Source organism: Hydractinia symbiolongicarpus, chromosome 7 (assembly GCF_029227915.1).
Source record: "Hydractinia symbiolongicarpus strain clone_291-10 chromosome 7, HSymV2.1, whole genome shotgun sequence".
In the NCBI taxonomy this organism is placed as follows: Eukaryota; Metazoa; Cnidaria; class Hydrozoa; order Anthoathecata; family Hydractiniidae; genus Hydractinia; species Hydractinia symbiolongicarpus.
The window spans coordinates 15,501,817-15,522,720 of record NC_079881.1 but is presented as its reverse complement, the minus strand read 5'-3'; the positions used below and the strand labels follow the sequence as shown (position 1 = coordinate 15,522,720).

At 33.8% G+C, this 20,904-nt stretch overlaps 2 protein-coding genes across 2 annotated transcripts; both read left to right on the top strand.

The window, feature by feature from the left end:
• Nucleotides 1–274: 274 nt before the first annotated feature.
• LOC130648530 (uncharacterized) lies at nt 275–4,486 on the top strand. The gene is made up of 7 exons (XM_057454583.1): nt 275–294; nt 655–664; nt 1,513–1,569; nt 2,260–2,316; nt 2,547–3,183; nt 3,231–3,409; nt 3,596–4,486. The coding sequence occupies exons 1-7, from the start codon at nt 275–277 to the stop codon at nt 4,484–4,486; spliced, it is 1,851 nt and encodes a 616-aa protein (XP_057310566.1).
• Nucleotides 4,487–6,579: 2,093 nt separating this feature from the next.
• LOC130648989 (uncharacterized) lies at nt 6,580–19,991 on the top strand. The gene is made up of 2 exons (XM_057455161.1): nt 6,580–6,662; nt 18,564–19,991. Exon 2 carries the CDS (start codon nt 18,622–18,624, stop codon nt 19,690–19,692), a length of 1,071 nt encoding a protein of 356 aa, XP_057311144.1. The 5' UTR covers nt 6,580–6,662; nt 18,564–18,621; the 3' UTR covers nt 19,693–19,991.
• Nucleotides 19,992–20,904: the final 913 nt, after the last annotated feature.

Here is a 20,904-nt window from a genome sequence, read left to right as displayed (position 1 = left end):
TTAATCCTGAGAATCACTTAGAATGTTTTCTGTACACATGGCTTGTCAAAATTGATATGCTGTCAAAGAAAGTTTATCAGCGTCTCCAAAATTGGCCAAAATTAAGAACTCAAAAACTATGATAGTAGTAAAAAAAAATTTTCGGTCCATTTCATCAAACTGGTCTAAAAACATGTAATACTAAGTTTCAAGTCATTATTTCAATTTTTACTGAAGTAATAGGACTATTACTTAGTATAGTTTTAGCATAGTTTTTCATACCACTGGCACCAAAATGACTGCAGGGACTAATCGGTTTGAAATTTATTTATAATATTTTAATAACAAACTTTTTCTCTTGATGTGTTTTTATTTTCTTGCAAAAGTTGTTGCATAGCCTATATTTTTATCATTAGGATAAGAACGAAAAAGTTACTGTGAGACATGGGTTTTAAACCTTAAAAATTTCCAGCGAGAAATTTGATAACTAATGAATGACAAAATCGCAAAAGTTTATCTTCAAATTTTTAATTTTTGTTAATGTAAAAGTAATTCACATGAAAAAAGTTTCTGATACTTTTTATGAAGAAATCTTCCACATTAGCTATATGGGGTAACTTGATGAACAATGCATTTTCCTGCAGGTGTTCTCAAATATGTGTAGTATAATCTTAGAAAGTGTGATGTAATTTTCCTCTTTAAGTTTGACTTTTAACCCAGCTAAAAAGCTCAGCCTTGTCCTTTCATGCTTAGTCTAGCTAGCTATAGCGAAAAAGTTTAATATTCAAACTTGATATATTTTACTGAGTATTAAGTAATAAGTGCTAGTTTAATCCTAAATGTAACTATAGTAGCTAAGCTACCTGTAACAACAACATCAAACAACATCGAGGTTGTTCTCTTTTGTAAACAAACCCATCGGTATTTTTGCGAAGCAATTGAGCTTTGCGAGCGAAGCGAGCGAAGCGAAATTGTGGAGCATGTTTGCTACACGCGAGGTATACCAAGAGAATTATTGAGATTCTCAAAATTTTGATAGAAAAAAAATCATATAAAATCAGCGTAAAGAAATAGGACTGATATTTTTGCACATAAAGCCAGGGTATTTTTTTTCTAATAAAACAAATAAGTTTGGACCGAGGGGTTAAAGTATAAGTTTAGTAAAAAATGCAATAAGTACGGCTCGTACCCCCCCCCCACCCCCGGATTTTGACCCCCCCCGTCTTTTGGTCCGGGTTATACGTACGCCGAACTTGAACAGACAAAGAGGAATATGCCGTGAACAAGAAACGGTAGTCGGCATTTTAGACACGTATATTTTACAGACCCAAAATATGCCTTATTTCTTTGTATTATAGCTAATTATTGTATAAATAATTAATTAATTATTTTGCAATTTTGCTTCTAATACTATTATATTTGTATTTTAATGAAACATAATAGTATTAAAACGGTTTTCTTCTTTTGAAATAATGTACTGCTAGTCCTGTTTCTAATCGACTTTACTTGTGTATTGGTTTTATGGCGTTTCAGTGCTTAAAGGGCGTAAAAAGGCCAAAAAGGCCCCAGTTGCTTATTATCGCACCTCAGGTGCGATGTTGACCCTGCGGGTCAATGATTCGACTAAGGTTATTTTTTTTCTGGCTACGCCCCTGATCAATAGGGCCTCGTCTAGTCTATAAAACTTCATATTAAAATTAGAACCCAGTCTTTTTTATTTTAACACGCTTTTTTCAAAAACGAAGTTTTTGCGGAGATATGAACAGGAATATAGGAATTTAAAGATAAATTCTTGTGTTTATGTGTTATTTTTCGGATTTTACTTCCCCTTTAATGGACTTAACCGAATAACAAAAAAATGGGTGCAATTTACCTTAAGAGAATTATATTTCGCGGGAATTAATTTTTGCGATTTCGCGGATTTTTCCCCAAAACGTGAATGTTAGTTCTCGCGAAAAGAAAACAAGCTCCCGCGAAGTTTCTAAATCGACCTGATCTACTAAAATAAAATCATTTTAATAATTCAATAATTTTTTAAGAACAGCTTGCCATGTTACACAAGACAACAATATATATGTTTTTTTTATATATATATGTTTTTTTTTATATATTAATTAATTTGCTGAACAAAAGAACTTCAGTATTTTAATAGATAATGTTCAACACTGTAAAAAGAGAAAAATAGCTGAGGCCATGTATATTCGCGATAACAGTCCCACGCTTAATGTACAGGAATTGTCTGTTCCATTAAAATTGTTTTAGGATAAATATTGTTTATAGTCAACAAGGGGAGGAGTGCATTTGTGCTCCGCGCGGTGGACGTTACCCTTACCAATGGTATATAATTTAAACACTCTTGGGTTTGCCGTTTTGTGTTATATGTTTTGTTAAGTATTGTTTTATACGTCCTCTGTGCATGATATAGTTGTTGAAAATTATATTTAAAAAACTTGTAAGATAATTGCAACAATTTACGTTGATAATGTCTTGTAGTAACAAGACGAAATATCCGTTAAAATAAAAAGATGTCATCATCAATCAAACTTGTACTTATTTTTATTGTGAAGTCATATGCCCGAATTAATATATTTAACAGAATTCAGGACAAGTATGGGCATGATACCTTACGTTTGGTACGAAGATATGAAAAGCTTGGTATTAAACTTGGTAAAATTAATTGCGATTTACAGTTCTTACTTGCTTGTAAAAAGGAACAGTTAATTACGACGTTTGCTCGACCAAAGCTGAGTATATACGCGACGAACAAAGTGAAATTAAAAATCGCCAATATCATTTTCCAAACTGAGATACAAAATAAACACCGAGAAAGAAATGGTTTAAAGAAAGAACTACGTAAATCAATCAGAACGTTAAGAAAAAGTTTGCCTTCCATTATAATTTTTGAGTCGCTAAGATTTCGGTTACGAAATGTCATCACAAATAAATCGAAGAAATGGTCGTCAACTCATGAAAGAAAACTGATGAACTTAAGATCTTGTGTACCTGCGAGAAACAAACATGTTGTGAAAAGATTTTCACCTAACGTTGTACATAACTTTTCTTCGTACGTTTTGAGTCCTTGTGAAAAAGAAGCTTTATCTTACAGCTTAGATTATGCAATACCATCAAAGCATCATACACGAAAATTAGAAACTGAATTTGAAAATTTTTACCAACAAATACTTCCACATACCACCCGGCTCAGTTTTATGATACCGCCAAGATTCACAAGATACCACCTAATTCTACAGTAGCTGACGGTTTACCATTACAACCCATCATATCTAAAATCGGATCTGCTACTTATAACACTTCAAAGTACCTTGCGAAATTGTTAATACCACTGACAAAGTCAACATATACTACTGAAAGCTCTTTAGATTTTATATCATCATTGAAAGGAGAGAAGGTACCTCATAACTACAAACTGGTATCTTTTGACGTCACTAGTTTATTCACTAACGTCCCTTTGGAACAAACGATAGACATAATATTGAAGAAGATATATGTTGAAAAAGTCATAGAAACAAAAATTAAGCGAGAGGAAATGAAACATCTATTAATCTTATGTACAAAACATGTACATTTCAGTTTTAACAACCAACTGTTTATTCAGGTTGATGGTGTAGCAATGGGCTCGCCTCTAGGACCAGTCCTAGCAAATATCTTCATGGTTGAGTTGGAGAAGGAAATAGTCCCAAAATTAGAAAATTCAGTAAAATTTTGGAAGCGATATGTAGATGACACTATATGTTTTGTTAAGGAAAACCAGATAAACAATGTGCTGGTCACACTTAATAGTTATCATTCGAATATCCAGTTCACATATGAAGTTGAAAATGACAATTACATAGCCTTTCTTGATGTTAAAGTGAAACGTATGAATGATGGTTCATTTAACACATCCATTTATCGAAAAGACACGAACACTGACATATACATGCACTGGATTTCATTTGCACCACGCGCATGGAAAGTTGGAACAGTTAAATCGTTGGTGTTGAGAGCGTTTAATATATGCTCTTCATCACAAGATCTAAAATACGAACTAAATCAATTAAAAAATGTGTTTATAAATATCAATGATTATCCAGAAGCAGTTGTATCCAATGTAATTAATAACACATGGCGAAATTTCAACATTCAAAATGCCGACACTATGTCTAATGAAGACACCAATGAACCTCCAATAACACCTTTCATGGTTCTACCATACAAAGGAGATCATGGTAACTGCTTAGTAAAGCGTCTAAATAAAACTTTCAAACAGTTTCTACCTGCCAATGTCAAGCCACGCATTGCTTATCAATGTCGAAAGTTATCTTCGCTATTTTCTGTGAAAGATAGAAGCAAGGATGAACACAAACATGGTGTTGTGTACAAATACACTTGTCCGGTGGAATCGTGCGATGCTACATACATTGGTGAAACAGGGAGAAGGCTAAATGAAAGAATGATAGATCACCAAAAGCGCGATAAGAACTCTCCTAAAACATTCAGTCACTGAGAATCACCCACTTGCTGAACAAAAGAACTTCAGTATTTTAATAGATAATGTTCACCACTTTAAAAAGAGAAAAATAGCTGAGGCCATGTATATTCGCGATAACAGTCCCACGCTTAATGTACAGGAATTGTCTGTTACATTAAAATTGTTTTAGGATAAATATTATTTATAGTCAACAAGGGGAGGAGTGCATTTGTGCTCCGCGCGGTGGACGTTACCCTTACCAATGGTATATAATTTAAACACTCTGGGGTTTGCCGTTTTGTGTTATATGTTTTGTTAAGTATTGTTTTATACGTCCTCTGTGCATTATATAGTTGTTGAAAATTATGTTTAAAAAACTTGTAAGATAATTGTAACAATTTATGTTTTTTTTTACTTATTAATCCCTCATGGCACTATGATCGGGCTGTTTAAAATGAGCCTGAAAGGACTTCTGTATGACAGCTTTACCTGACCTGTATTTCCTGCGTCAGTTCTTATAGTTGTTCAAGCGAACACGAAATTTAGTGCTTGTGCTACCCACATATTGTACTTTGCAATGTTTGCAACGAACTAAATAGACAGCATTGCTGAATTTACAGTTCATTATGCCACCTGAAATTTTTCTGAAAAAGAAATCCACCTCTTCCGCAACATCAAAAACACCGCAGTGCTTACCACCACATTTTGCACCCTTACCCTCTCTCTTTTCTGTGTTAGGTAATTTTGCCCTCACAAGCATATCTTTAAGGTTCTTTTTTGGAAGAAGACGCATGATGTATTTATGCGTGTTAGTAGGTTTGTTAAACAAATCAGTGATAAGTTGATTGTCCTGCTTACTGACCTTTACGTCTAAAAAATTGACGCTTTGGTCAGATATTCAGCTGTAAACTTAATAGTGGGATGAATAAATTACAATGCTTTGCGTGCACTTTCTCCGAGTTGCCATATCATAAAGATGTCGTCAATATATCTCTACCAAGCCAAGGACTTGAAGTCTGTGTTTTTAGAAACCTTTCCTCTAAGTCCCCCATATATAACAAACCGCATACAGGGTTTCCATTGCTGTTCCCCGCTTTTGCCGACATTTACATTGTTCTTAAGAACACACTGCAAATTCAAGATAAAATAAAATTATCCACAACACATATTTTGCGAAAGATTCTAAAAACGTACTAACCAAAGAAAGGTTTATGTATATAACTAGCTATATAACATTTAAGTAATAAACAAGCAGATTAATCTTTAACCTCTTTGGTCAGACATTAGATTGCTAAGACCTTTCTTGATCACAAGTTTCTCAGGTGGTTGTTTTTACCACCTATAATTATTTTACCAACATAGTTCTGGGAATGTGGACCTTGATCTTTTGGATCATGTTCATCAGTAGTTAATTGATCATGCTAAAGCACATTATATTATATTATATTGCCGTTAAAATGAACTATATATTGCTTCTGAAAAAAACTTTTGTCATAGTTCAACTGGGAAAGTCGCTAGCTAAGGGAAAGGAAAGGATCGTAGCGTAGATGATGACTGAGGTTTGCTGACCAAGATGCTTAATTTTTGCCCCAATTTGAAATAAACTTTCTAAAGTCAGCGTTGAAAAACATAAACAACCAAAAGACATCGTTTTCGCCATGTGCATGTAAAGAATGAGGTTTGATCAAGTTACTTTACTAGCTGCAGAGATTGTAACAGCGAAACAAACTCATTTATTAATTATATAGTAACCAATATCTGGTTATGAAAAGCAGCCTGCACCAGGGTCTTGTTTAGCCGTTAAGTAACGCTAGCGGCTTGGACATAGGCAACAAACCCTGGGGACGAGGATGCTGTAATGCGATGTTTTCAGCCAATTCGTATGCAATTCCTAGCAAATAGATAAAAATTTAAATAATTAAAAAAAAACAGCACATTTCTTCCCACCCTCCCCTATATCTGATATCGAAAAATTGCCCTGGGAACGACGTTGTGCCTGCGGGGTTTAATTTTTCATTATGAATCTTTTATAAAGGTAATTCATTCCCTTGTTGTAATCGAAAGAATACATAATTAAAAATAATACCCTTTTAACCAAAACAATACCTCTTTTAAATTTAATTTTTATTATAACAACATTTTTTAATGCAGATAACCAAAATAACATTTCACAATTGTGTCATAGTTCTTTCAAAGAAAAAGTTATCAAAAGGTATGTAAAAAGCTGTAGATTTTTTTTTTCTCTTTTTTATTGTGATTTTTATATACAGGCTTCCATATTTTTGTAGCACACAAACACAGACGTTCCTCGTTCACATAACCTTATACATAATAGCGTCGTATTAATGTGATTTTTGCTATAAGAACTCCATTTCCTATTTCCTATAGGGACGTAAAAAATGACATTTATTTGTCGTAGGTTATGCAAAAATTATGGCTATGCGATATGGCTATTGGATTGCTATATAGCTTTGGTTTCATTGCAGAAAAAAGAAGATCTATTTTAAGGCCAATCCACACACGGAAAACGTTCTGCGGACCGGACCGGATAACAATAAAAACTGGCCCAGTCCGGTCCCAGTAGGTCGAAGAGCGAAAATTAGTTTTTATGTTGCTACGACAATAATAACAACATGGATGAAAACCATGTGCCTTTTATACTTCTTCTAATTAAAAAACGTCAACTGCAAGTAACTCATTCACATAAGCGTAAACAAAGGATGTGGGTAGAAAGAATATTTTTGAAAAGAAAGGTGAAAGGAGAATATTATCAATTAATTCAAGAACTTAGGATCCATGATCATATTTTTTTTTTTACAAACAGTTTCGTATGTCTCCTACAAGATACGAAGAACTTCTCAACCTTATAGCACCACTTTAACGAAATCTACTACTGCAGCACGTGAGCCCATAGGTCCTTCTTAAAGATTGTGTATTACACTAGGAAGATACTAGCCAGGAGACCCAGTGTAACTTTTCTTACCACCGGGAAATCGGAGTAGTTAAGGTGGGAAAATTACGCTGGGTCTCAAACGATTTTTCTGCGGCCAAATCTGACCGCGCTTTCTTATTGGCTAATTCTACTGTTCTTTGCTTACGTGGTCCATGTCGGAGAAATCCCTTTTCATCTGAATATTACAGCGAGTGGTTACACTCACCCTAACAAACATTAGTAAACTATTAAAGTTTTTACCATAGCTTGGAGGAAAGAATACGGAAGGAGAAACAACTCTTTTAAATCTATTGAAACACTGCGTGAGGTTCTAGCAGGTGTCTGTATAGAAACTTAATTTGAAATTTTGGCGGTTGTGTGACTAAATTATTCGTGAATAACAATTCGCAACTATGATTGGTTATAAAAACAATTAGATAATTTGATGATGAATTTGATAATATTATCAAAACAAGAAGCCATAATCGGTAAAATTTCTTTTGTTCTTATGTTAACATAATTAGCGAAGAAGCACATGCTCGACACTTTTGTAAACAAAAAGAAAAAGTTTATATCTCATTTTAAAACGACGTTCTGTTATAAGAAGTTATTTCTTTAGTTAGAATAATCATTAATCCAGCACACATTTTGTCGGCACTCGTCCGGCGCATATCTATCTATATTGTTTTTCATGATCAAAGTGGTATACTCAAGCTTGCAAAAATAGGTTAATATCATGGTTAAACGCTTATTTTCAAACGTATTGTTGAAGTTTTTAACAGCAATGTTTACCGTCTTATATTAGGCACACTTTCCATACAAATATCACGTGCCTGCGGCGTGTTACAGTCAGATTTCAATAGAAAAAAGTTAGCCCCTATTAAAGGAGAATATGGAATTTGATCAATTTTTTGCGAAAAAGACTCGGTCGAGCACCTCACGCACTGATTCTTTTGAAATTAAAAACAATAGAAAATTCAATACATTTAAAGCGTACAGAAATGAAGTTGTTTCTCCTTCCGTATTCTTTCCTCCAAGACCATAGTAAGATGGGTAAACAACTCACACATAAATAAAATGGCCTCCGAAACGATTAGTTACATTGTTATATTTAAACTCGGGGTTTACGTTGAGACATTCGTTCGCGTCTAAGCTTTTTGTTTGAGAGAAACTCATTTTATCAACTCGAAGAAGAAAGCTTAGTTAACTAGGCTAGTAAAATGCTTATCAACTGGTGATTCTCACGTTACAATTTCAAGTAGTTATCGCGTAGGAATTTCGACAGTAGGACAAATTATTAAAAAAACATGCGAGGCATTTGGGAAAAATTACTCGATTTAACATAAAATTTGGGTTCCTAGGCCGTATCAGACCACCAATAAAGCATTATAAAAGGGCTTGTTTTCATGTCATGAGTCGCATGGCTGAAATTTCTCAGGTGAGTAGTACTTATACCTGCGAATACCAAAAAATACAAACCTAACATCTAATTTTGGATTCCAAGTCCAAGTCAGACCCCCCACAAGGTAGGTATGAAAATAGTGTTGTGTTCATCCCATAAGCCTCATGGTTAAAAATTTTCAAGTGAGTAGTACTAAAGCCTACGAACACAAAAAACACACATCAAATTTGGGTTCCAAGTCCTAGTCAGACCGCCCACAAAGAAAGGTATATAATATTTAAGCCTTATGGCTGAAACTTGTCAGGTAAGTAGTACTAACAGCTTCAAATGCAACAAATCTAACATCGAATTTTGGTTTTAAGTTTAAGTGAAATAAACGAAGCTATAAAATTAATTTTTCGCTTTATAGATACGCTATAAAAAAGCAAAAATCGAAGAGAGGTGTGATTGGCATATCATCAGAGTTAAATAAACCAGATTTTGCATCTCGTAAACATCGTCATTTTTTTCGTTTTCCCTGAAAAAAAGAATGAAGATGTCAAGTTTTTTATTCTTATTTTTAGGTTGCTAACGTAGATCCTATTAGTCATATCATAGTCAAACAACGTTTTTTCAATGTTGTATAGACGTCGGGGCAATGTGAGAAAACGTTGTTTGTCCATAACGTGGTTCGAAAACTGGACGAAAGTAGTAACATCAAGAAAATTACATTCGTCGTCACTGCTCGAAAAATCCATTTCATCCTCATCGTGGTCATCATCAATGTCGTAAGCATCCTCTTGCTCTTCGCCATCAACTCTAAAAATGATGTACTTTGAAATGATTGTGATCCAGATATAGTAAAATACCAACAGCTTGATACAAACAGATTTCGCTCATATTTCATCACAACATGACAACTCCTTTATAATTTCAATTATGACATATAGAAATCTTACCCTCTTCATCTAATTCTTGTTACACAGCATCAACGATTTTGGGAGCAACATCTCCATTAAACCACTTTAATTCATAGCTTTCACCATGCATCACCCAACCGAATGATTATGGATCATCATGGTGACGTAACTTGTTCCTCTTATCTTTTCCAGTAGCACTTTGAAACATGGAGGTAAGGGACTTGCATCCATCTTCTTCATATGATGTACTAATGATTTGTTTTTCCCTTTTTGTTTGTATTTTTTCAGAAACATGCCCAAGCGAGCTTCATCCACGCAGACGTGAATGTTTGTTTTCCATTAATGGAACACACAAAAGATTCAATTATTTGAATATCAATATAAGAAATATCGTCCCAGTCACCAATTCTAGAAAGTACTTCTTGTGCAGCAATGTTTTTTCAAGTAATTTAAGAGGACGTGTCTTTCCTTTGGAGTTGAAAGAAGCTGTGTAATCACATCCAGTTAAAGCATGAAAACGTGGTAGTGCTTTACAAAGTGATTCGCTACATTTCTGAAATATTTGGTTTATGCTGAAGTACCTTAGGCTATTCTTTGTGAACAGCTCCACGTCCAACCAAACCTTTGTACCAATACTCATAAGATGCATGTTTCCAAGAGCTATGATCAGCACATCTATATCTACAGTGCGTATCACCACGTTAGCTGGCGAGGTGAGCTTTTTCAAATGAAATATCATTCTTGAATCAGCTTCCTCGTGCGTGCACAAATAATCCTGTTCTATTCTTTTGATCATTTTACCTTCTTCAGCAGTAAATGAATAACACACATCGCCACAGTTCACAACCAATTTCTTTTTATCCAATATTGCCACAAATAAATCATCATTTAAGTAGCTAGTGAGGAATTCTAGTAGGGCTTCCTTAAATTGATATTTCCTCAAAGCTTGTAACAAATTGTCAGGTCTTTACTGTTCAGCACCCGTGAATTGATAAGCAACACTACGATTGTCTGATCTCTTATCTCTTTCACAATCCTTGATGGACGGTCTTATTACTTTATCAAACACAAGGTGAATCTCGTCGCCTTTTTGTTTGCAAATCGACGTAATATGTGAGATGCAACTGAACCAAATGTTGATGGCAAGTCAACGAATAAATGAAGAAAGAACATTCCATCGATTATATTGATGTTCACATATCTAGGATCCACTGTTTTCTGCATCGTGCCGTCAGCATGACTCAATGATAAGGGTACAGTTGTCAATGGATACTTCACCGCTCCGGCCATATCAACTTTTTCTTGCAATGCGTGGAAAAAAATGCTTCCAAGTAGATCTCTAGTCATGGCTACTGATATGAGTTTGTTTTCAGTGGAGCTAGTTACTTTGTACCTTCCCGATTTTGATGCAAAGGTTTTAATTTTCTGTTTCTATTGGTTCTGAAAATGTGTTAGGATCTTTTTTGCATGATTCAATAAAGTTATTTCGAGCAGCAGTACCCATATCTTCGACTTCAATAGAAAATGTGCAGTACTTCATTTGCAGCCTTACCAGTTGAAATATTGATCAGGTGAACTTTATTGATATTTGCAGAGAATGGATTCATCCTGTCTGTAACAGCTCTCATCAGCTTTTGTAAATCTTTACAATTCTGCTTTATTCTATGTGGTTTAAGATCTTCTGAGACATCTTCTTTTCTGGAAAGATCCAACTCTACAAATACTTTCGAAATAACAGCAACTCTCAGGGAATGGCTTTGTGCCCAACGCTGTCTGGCGGATATGGAATTGGTCAAGGCTGATATTCCACTTCGTTGACAAGCAAAACAACCATTTTGGAAATCTTTATAAACATCTGGATGTGTTTCCTTTATCTTTAGAAGATTATTATGGTAATTGTGATGATTGAAAGTAAAGAAGTAACTTGCTAACCTGGGTAGACAGCATGTGTATAGGTCTAGATTACCTGTTCGAAAACTTCTAGCAAATTCATGATAAAGATGCAGCATTTCAATATATCCCATCCAATACTGTGCAGTTAAACCGTGGTGACTATTTGTAGCGTCTTGAACAAAAGCTTGGTATTTCTTCAACATAATTTCACCTTCTTCAGAGATATCACTTTCTGATAGCTCTCGATGTTTTTAAATCTTCAGTAACTAGTTCTTCTTCTTCCAGTAAAAGCTGGAATGATTCGAAATGCAAAATTTCCATCGCTAGAGCTAAAAGTTGGTGAACCCTTTTGCTTCTTTTGTACCCTTTCTCAGATAAGAATGATGTAAGGGATCCTTTTTCAAATATATGACATTCATTGAGCAAGTATGGGCCTCCCGATTCTGCAATGTATTTCCCGATGACACCGAAAAATGACATTTCTATATGAAAGGCACCTAATGCTATAAAAACATTATCAAAGGTTGGCGCTTCTTCCGTCTGTATTTCTAACGCCATCTTTTCAATTGCTAAATCATAGGTTACAGCAATGTTTTTTCTTTTACATTTCCATAGCCATTGTTTGAGCTCTTTTCAGCGTTTCTTTCACAACAGCACATGATGTAGACGATAGGTTTATCTGAGGTAAGTACCAAATCTGTTCTGCAGCTTCAGAGGTTTCGGAGTAGAATAAATTCCATCCTACCCACATCGGTGTCTCAGATTGGAAAAAAGATACCTCAGCCATCCATAACATATCTTTGAAACGTGAAGAAGAAAAAGAATCTGGTACATGACGTCTTGCCAAGTTATCAAGCGGTAACAAAGTACGATTGGTTAATTTTGGCTTTTTATGATACGGCTCAATATCTAATCCAGTTGCCTCAAACGTGCGTCGTCGTTTCTTTGAACATTTAATCACATTTGAGTTGCTGACTGTTGGTCCAATTTTGTTACTTATAGTAGGTTCTTCTGATTTGTGTTGAATTTCATCTTCTTCATTTGCGTTGTTACCAATACTTTGATAAGCTATACCGACAGTGTCATGGAGAGTATCCTCACCACTCAAGGCTCCTACAAAGCGATCATAGTTGTCAAATGCCAATCCTGTACAATATTCAGGTCTTAACTTCATCTTAGGACGTGAAAGTTTTGATTTCTGACAAGCTGAAAAAGTAAGTTCTGTTTCTATTTCCGTAGCGATTAAACATTTCAATCACCTTTTTACTGCCACAGAGCTTTTCATTGCCAATCCGAGTTTTAGGTGCTTTGATAGTTTCTTTTTTCCAGATGTAGTTGCAAACACAACATCTTCACTTATAGATCTTACTCTTCTCTGCTTACTCAGGGACTGACTTGTTCGACTGTCAGGAGCATTGATTAGATATGTGAAGAACTGCAAAACTTCATCAGGAACATTAACCTCGCCAGACAAAATATGGCTCAAATATAGATTAAGCTGGGGGTTTGGGGAGCGTTCTGAGCCCCCGAACAGGTCCAGGGCGGAGCCCTGGAAGCCAACGCCTTTTTACGCCCTTTAAGCACATAAAACCGACTCTCTGACATACGCCATAGACGTTAAGTATTGATCGAATTGATCGAAAAAGGGGAATAAATGACAACACAAAATACATTAAAATCTTTATCATCAAGGGTGTAATCAAACCAGCAATAAGACAACACAACACCATCATAATGTTTTTTAAAGATTGAAAGTTATTAAAGCAATAATTAGAATGTTCATTCTTCTTTCTTCATATTTAGCACCAAAATAAAGTTTTCTGCAGATTGGAGGTCATAAAAAAATAACCAAATCAAACTCTTCTTTCTTCATAAATATAATAAAAAATCAAAAATATAATGAAATGGAACCATGGACAAAATGCCTTCATACAAATCATTGAAAACCCTTGTGTTAATAATACGTTCCACTCATCGTGTTACAAATATTAAAATTATGGGCATAGTTGGGATTATTAGTTGAGTAAGGAACATTCTTGCGTAAAAATTTTAAACTACCTTTGGAAAATTTGTAAAAATATGTTACGTTTGATTCGATTCATCATGTTTCAGAAATAATGTACAAAGCATGAATTAAGGACAACTAAATTTAAGCAATGAGAAGAACAAGGATATGTATAAAGCTAATCTGTTTTGCTTTAAAATGTTAGCATGACAACTTTAACAGATACATTGCCAGCATCGTCATAACATTGACCTTATCAATTCTGTATATATATTAAGAGAAAGTTCATAAGGTTTTTAAAATGACCTTTGAAAAAGACAAACCTGAGAGCCTTCACTACAATGAATAAACCTTAAGACGTCCTCTCGCAAGTTACAATGGGGAGAATAATCGTGATCACTGAGGTGTGGAACTTGTCGTAGTGAGTGCCTACATTATATTTCCCAATACCGTTAATAAAACCTGAAGGGAATGAATCTACCAAGGTTCTGCAGATAAAACTTGTTTAGGTTTAATAGGCTTCAATTTAGAAATTCCTTTGACGAAAAAGATTTTAAGTTAAAGGTTTGCTTTTTACAAATGGAAGAAGTCTCGTCATTAGTGCTAGAAGTACCATATTGATTAGCTAACGTTTGGGCTAATGCAAAAGAAACAACTTCGAGATGATACACACGTTTCCTTTTTTCTTTTCTCTTGCTTTGTTGTCATAACGTATGACAACCTAGCCTTAAATATTGAGCACATCGCTTTTAACGTAGCTTTACTCAAACTTGAAGAAACTGAAGGGATTAGGTTTAAATTGCCCAGAATGTTTGTCATTATCGCAAAATAAAATAGATACTGGTTGTAAATTTTTATTTGAAGGCAGATGAGGAAAAATCTTCTGATTTAAAACCGTCTTGAATCATAGCTGACCACAATCAGGATAAAAAGTTACAATATTTCTCTTAAATAAACTGTTATGAAGGCTTATAAGAATAGCTTTATTCTGTATAGCTACAAGATCTGCTGTCTACACAGAGTTACAGAAGAGGATGAATAGCTAGCTAACTGAAAACTTGAAAGTGCTTTCTACACAAAAACAAATCTGAAAATTTACATACAGATACAAAAATTGGATGGTTCGAGTATAGAGAATTTTCATGAAGCTCTATACAAGTTATAAAGCTAAATACGGATCAACGTTTGACAGCAACATAATGCTTTCTTCACGTTCACAACTTTGCTAGCCTTTATATATATATATATATAGCCTTTTTATATATATATATATATATATATATATATATATATATATATATATATATATATATATATATATATATATATATATATATATATATATATATATATATATATATATATATATATATATATATATATATATATATATATATATATATATATATATATATATATATATATATATATATATATATATATATATATATATATATATATATATATATATATATATATATATATATATATATATATATATATATATATATATATATATATATATATATATATATATATATATATATATATATATATATATATATATATATATATATATATATATATATATATATATATATATATATATATATATATATATATATATATATATATATATATATATATATATATATATATATATATATATATATATATATATATATATATATATATATATAAACTCATAGCATTCATTTTCTTTAACTTGAGCAATAGTATCGCCCAAAAGGGATAACGAAATTACAGCAGAATCATCTTTTTGTTTGCATCAACGTAACTGTGTACAGAAACAGTTAATCTCTCACAGTCCGTAGCCTTGATGTCTTTGATGGATCGTTTTAAAGCAGGCTTCTTGGTGATTGGCTTATATTTAAAGGCTGTAGAAACAATTAGCAGAACTTGTTAGTTTCTGTTTGTCTTGGATTTTGTTATTTTTATAATCAACTTTTCTCTTAAAAGTCTTTAATTTGACTTGTGACTTCGATTTACATGCATCATCAATATGACATGAGCAATCATATTGAATGACACAGCTTGGTGGTTGTCCGAGTTCGATTGTAGCTTCATGTTAAAATAGTCGGTACTACTGTGACAAGCTTTTTCCTTTTTGGACTGGATTATGTACATATACAAGTATTGAGAGGAAGATCTGGACGAAATAAAGAATACTCTAGTCCAAACTAAGGAGAAAATGAATGAAGCACAAATTTTTACTATTGCTCATTTTAAAAATGTCCGAATTCTGCTGAATATACATTTTTAGACCTTTTTATGAAAGTTTAATCCACTAAAATATTTGTCTAATTCAAATAAGTTTATCATCGCCAATATAATTATAATAAAAATGTTGCATCTTCCACAGCTACAAAGCAGAAGAAAATTATCTAAAGTTGGTCTTCTGGTTAGCAAGTGTTCATACCCTTTTTTCCTTCTTGTTACTACACAAGTATTTTTTAGTCTTACTCAACAGTTGCAAGTAAATGCCCAGGGGATTTATTATCTATTACACATAATAAATCTACAGTTAAATCTGTTATTACACCTGTCTAAAGTTCCCCCAATGCAGTTTTCTCACATTTCGCTTATATTTTATGTTTGTCAATTTATAATTGTTATATCCAGTTACTATAATCTTTGTTTAGTTTAAAATCTCATTCATGCACATATGTGTATTTGTGTGTTACAAATACTTTCAAACCTGGTAAAAGTGCGGGTGATAATACAGACGTGGCACACTAACCAGAAAATCAACTTTCTTTGGCTTTACAGATTTACCTATGCAATAATTTGAAGATGCGCATTAATCAACGAAATACAACGAAATTGTGGAAATTATAGGAACAAAAAAATAATAACCATCATCTTGCCTTTTGTCTTTTAGTTTCCCTAGAATGAAAAGAGAAGAGTCTCAAGGTAAAAAATAAAGCACTGGGAAGGACTTTTACTCTAAGGAAAACTATGATGAAATGAATTGTTATCTTCCTGAAGACATTTCCAGTTCAATCAAATTATCATTTTTAGTTTAACGTTCGTTTTCCATGCCAACATGTGCTGTGCACATTAATGGTTGTCTTTCAATATGCTCTATGCTGGTTAGTTCTGGCATCAAACCTTTCTGACCTTTAGACATATTCCAGTATTTACAATTTATCTGATTTTTGCGCATGTACGGAATATACTAGAAAATACTAGAATACAGACTTTTGGGAAAATATTCCCTGATTTTAGTACTTTTCGCCAGACATATTTTTACCCTTTAACCATGCCTGGACAAATACAAAAGTGTTTGCTAGTGAGTGGGAGAAATTAACAAATCATAAAAAACTAACTAAATATTAGGGGCGGTTAAGTTTTTTACTCACCCCACCCCTCGGAAGACATTGTCAACCAATTTAAAGGTTCAGCGACTGACTGAAGTTCGTACAGAAGCACCACACGATTTTTTTCCAATGCATTTAACTTCTTACATTTCCAGTTTGTTGTAGACGCTTTATTTACATTTTCTTTTTTTTTTCTCACATTTGCTTTTCTCAGCGAAACCGTCTCACAGCAAGCAGGAACGAAAGAGGAAGCGCCTGACATGTGCGCCTGATATATGATACAGGTGTAAAAGATGCTGGGTATTCTACATATGACAAGGGATATAATAGACGGTCATTTACAGATAATTAATAGGATTCCATTTGTATATTATTTGTAAAATTCCTGTTGATACTTCCGATTCTACGTCTTCTTGATCACATACAGGAATTTTTGTGGATTGAGGACTCACATATTCACGTATTTACAATACCACTTCATTAAGGAAGCTCCTCCCCCTGTTTATTTACGGTCGCTATTGTCTGCTTGCTGCTTTGTCAATATCGTTCCCGGGGATTTTTGTGTCTTTTTAGAAGCAAAGCGATCGTGTTTTTGAAGGGGGCGTTGTGGCTAACGTGAATGATAGTTTTCTTTAGCTCGGCTGCAAAAAATATACAACATAGTGACTTGACAATTATTTCTATTTCAATGAAATGGAATTTTTTCGCCCTGTGTTTATTTTTTAGGGATACAGTAAGTTCTTTGAAAAAAAGAAGGGTTGTAATGAATAATTTTTTTTCCTAGCCTATGTCTTCAAATAAAATACCCGCACAATACCTTGAGGTACTAGAGAACACTACTTTAAGATGACTCTATTATTTCTGTAGAGTACCAATTGATCGGTATGATTATTGAACATAAGATTTCATAAAGATATGGCAATAATAACCCCGTACCTCGTCCCAAGAGTTTTTAACGCTCTTGAAAATTAGAAAATAAGATGTCATTAGGTTTTCCCTTGCAACCGATTGTCCAGCAATATCTTTTGCAAATATTTTTTCCTCTTGTAGTTTTTGTCATCTTGTTGTTATTTACCTCATATTTTTTATTCGTCTCCTATAAACTTCTAGACATCCTGCGAGCTCAAGATAGTAAGAGCCTACTGTAGTTCAATAAACTAATGTTGCAAAATTGTACCAAATACGGAAATTTTTACCAAGCACAACGTTTTAAAATTTTAGCCGTATTTACTGATGTTTGTTTTTTACCTCTAAGCTAAATTTTTACAAAGTTTGTTATACTTTTTAGAACAGAAAATAACATACTTGCAATATCTAGATGTTTGGGCTTTTTTCTCTTCAAAAATTAACGATTTAACACACTGTGAGATCGACGTTACTAAACCCTAACACGCCAAAACGTAATATTTAAAACGATGTGAGCAAATTTGAAAAGAGCCACTACGTAGCCGGCACCTCTTTTAAAAGGTCACATTTTGAATCCGCAATGCCCCGCTGTAGACAAGTTTCGTTGTTCCATTTTTGAAAATTAAATTTAAATAATATAAATTATATTAAATACATTATTTTAAATGTTTATAATAGTTTTTGGTAACGGATACCAGTATTTTTAACTGTTTCTTATAAAGCAATTTTTTTTAGATCACGTCTAGCCTGGAAATTCATCAGGATACGAAAAACTTGTGATACAGACTAAAAGATGAAACCTTGTCCTTTTAAAAGCAAAACTGGTGTGACTAATGTAAAAACTTTTGTTGCAAGAAAAAATGGAGTAAGAGTAGTATGTCAGGACTGGAATTTCATTCAAATCATATCCCTATCGGTAATCTGCTCTGCTTTTCTTACGTTTCCCTATCTATTGTATCGTCACCCAAAAGAGAAAATCAGTTCGAGAGATTTGATCATCGAGTTACCTGATATAGTGCGTCTTGTTAAACCTGACCTCAGAGAAAAGGAGTATCCGTTTAATTTGTGTTCAGAGAAATATAACAAAGAAACAAAAAGCAACGTTCTGTCTTATTCACTGTTCGGTAAATTATCAACCGATAAAACCTGGTTAAATATGGTTGGGAGCGTTGCGGATGAAGCCAAAAAATCTTCTCTTTATCGAGAGTGGCAAGTAAGGATACACCATGACGGTGGTATACCTTACAATCAATTAAAAAGGTTGGAAGAAAAGCACGGAAACCTGAGGTTTTGCGATGCAAGGAAAATTCCTCGCCTGGGAGATGTTTCCAAACAGAGAGGGAAAGAATGGCGGTACATACCCATCGGAGATAAAACCGTGGATATTGTTTGTATTCGAAATCTGCAGAACGTACTACTGCAACGTGAATCTGATGCCGTTGAAGAATGGATGTTTCGTAGTTATAACAAAGCTTTTCACTGCATGTACGATCGCGTTAATGTCACACAAAGATTTGAAGATTCTGGTACCATATGCTATCGGAACTCTAACAGTCCAACACTGACTCCAATTATCTTTCAGATTATTCAAAAGCACCAAGTAAATAAAAAGTTAGACCCTACAAGAGACCCTGAAGAAATCCTTTTGCAAGACTTACTTTGGCCTTATCTTGAACTTGATGCGATTATTCACGACTCGTACACGTGTAAAAAACATATTTGGACATTTACTCCGTTTCCGACTAAACGATACAGCACGAATGGCTGCGATTTTATCGGGTGTAGTCGTTTAAATCCAAGTAAAGCACAAGAATGCCCTTTGATTTGTCGCCCAAGGTCACACAGAGACTGGAAGAATTGTTGATACTTAGTGGTCGATAACACCAAAATCACGAAACATAACAGTAACTGTTTTGCTCGTTTATTACAGTGTAATTGCCGGACGATGTTACGCAAAAAAAAATTTATTTAGTCACAGTTTATTAGACTATGCGTACAGATTTCTTGATGAGGACATTTCGCAAGAAATGTAAATAACACTTTTAGAGAGGTTAGATTTATTAAGCAGAAGAACTGGATGCGAGATTGAATATCTTGTAGGAAAAAAACTCATGGTAAACTGAGTAGCCTTAAGAATCAGGAACTGGGGTTTCTTTCGTTTTAGTTTGTGTTGAATTGTCGAATAATTAGGAATAAAAATTCAAATGTTTTGATCAAACGAGAATTTATTGAACCAATGTTATTTTGAACAAAAGACACTCAGTTTTGATAAAAACGTTGGATGCATTTGCATCCGCCTTAGCGTTTCCGCCTCCATTTTGTGAATAAATGAACATGCGGATATTTGATGAAGCGGCATATTCAATTTATCGAATTTTGTTTAGATGGTTTGTTGGTTAGCTGGGATTGACTATTGGGTTTGAAAAGCCCTTTAGAAGGGCAAAATCTCGACGAAAACCCTGCAAAAACTAGTTAATAGATGAGTTTGAAAGTCTACTTTCTCACGGGATTCTCGTGCATGTGCGGAAAAAGTCTGAAACTCGACAGGCAATAAATGCATGTTTAAGCAAATAAAGTCAAATTATGGTTAAGAACTTAAGACCTGTGGCTAATGGCATCTTTATACATATATACAATATATATGCGTGAAAACTATATTTTAGTTTTAAAATCAAGAGATGTCTCTACTTAAAAATAAAGTTTGGAATGGGCTATTCCACCGCTTACTGCATTCATTATTTTGCCTGTCGATTTGTGTAAGAGGTCTGGGGAACATATGCGTTACGACGAAACTCATCTATATTGCCCGAAAAAGCCCTTGGCAATTTAAAGAGTATACTTTTTAGTTGTAGTAAAACGTGGTTTCACTGTGGTTTAACTGGGGTTTAAATATAAAACCTAAAAGGTGTGAAATGTGTTTTAAAAATTGAAGTAAAACCTGCGCATTCTCACTGTGTTTTAAAAATGGTTTTAAAAGCAAAAGCATGCACGAATATTATTGTTTTATATCGTAAGAAAGTTACACACTCCAAGTATGGATAGGGAAATATTAGGAAAAAGATTGCGTTCTTTGAAC

Bases quoted from the DNA above. Each gene is read 5' to 3' on its own strand.
- LOC130648989 (XM_057455161.1), top strand. From the start codon at position 18,622: ATGAAACCTTGTCCTTTTAAAAGCAAAACTGGTGTGACTAATGTAAAA.
- LOC130648530 (XM_057454583.1), top strand. From the start codon at position 275: ATGACTGCAGGGACTAATCG. The intron at 1,570-2,259 runs GTGCGATGTTGA...TATTGTTTATAG, and splicing joins TGCTTATTATCGCACCTCAG to TCAACAAGGGGAGGAGTGCA. The intron at 3,410-3,595 runs GTATCTTTTGAC...CTGTTTATTCAG, and splicing joins TACCTCATAACTACAAACTG to GTTGATGGTGTAGCAATGGG.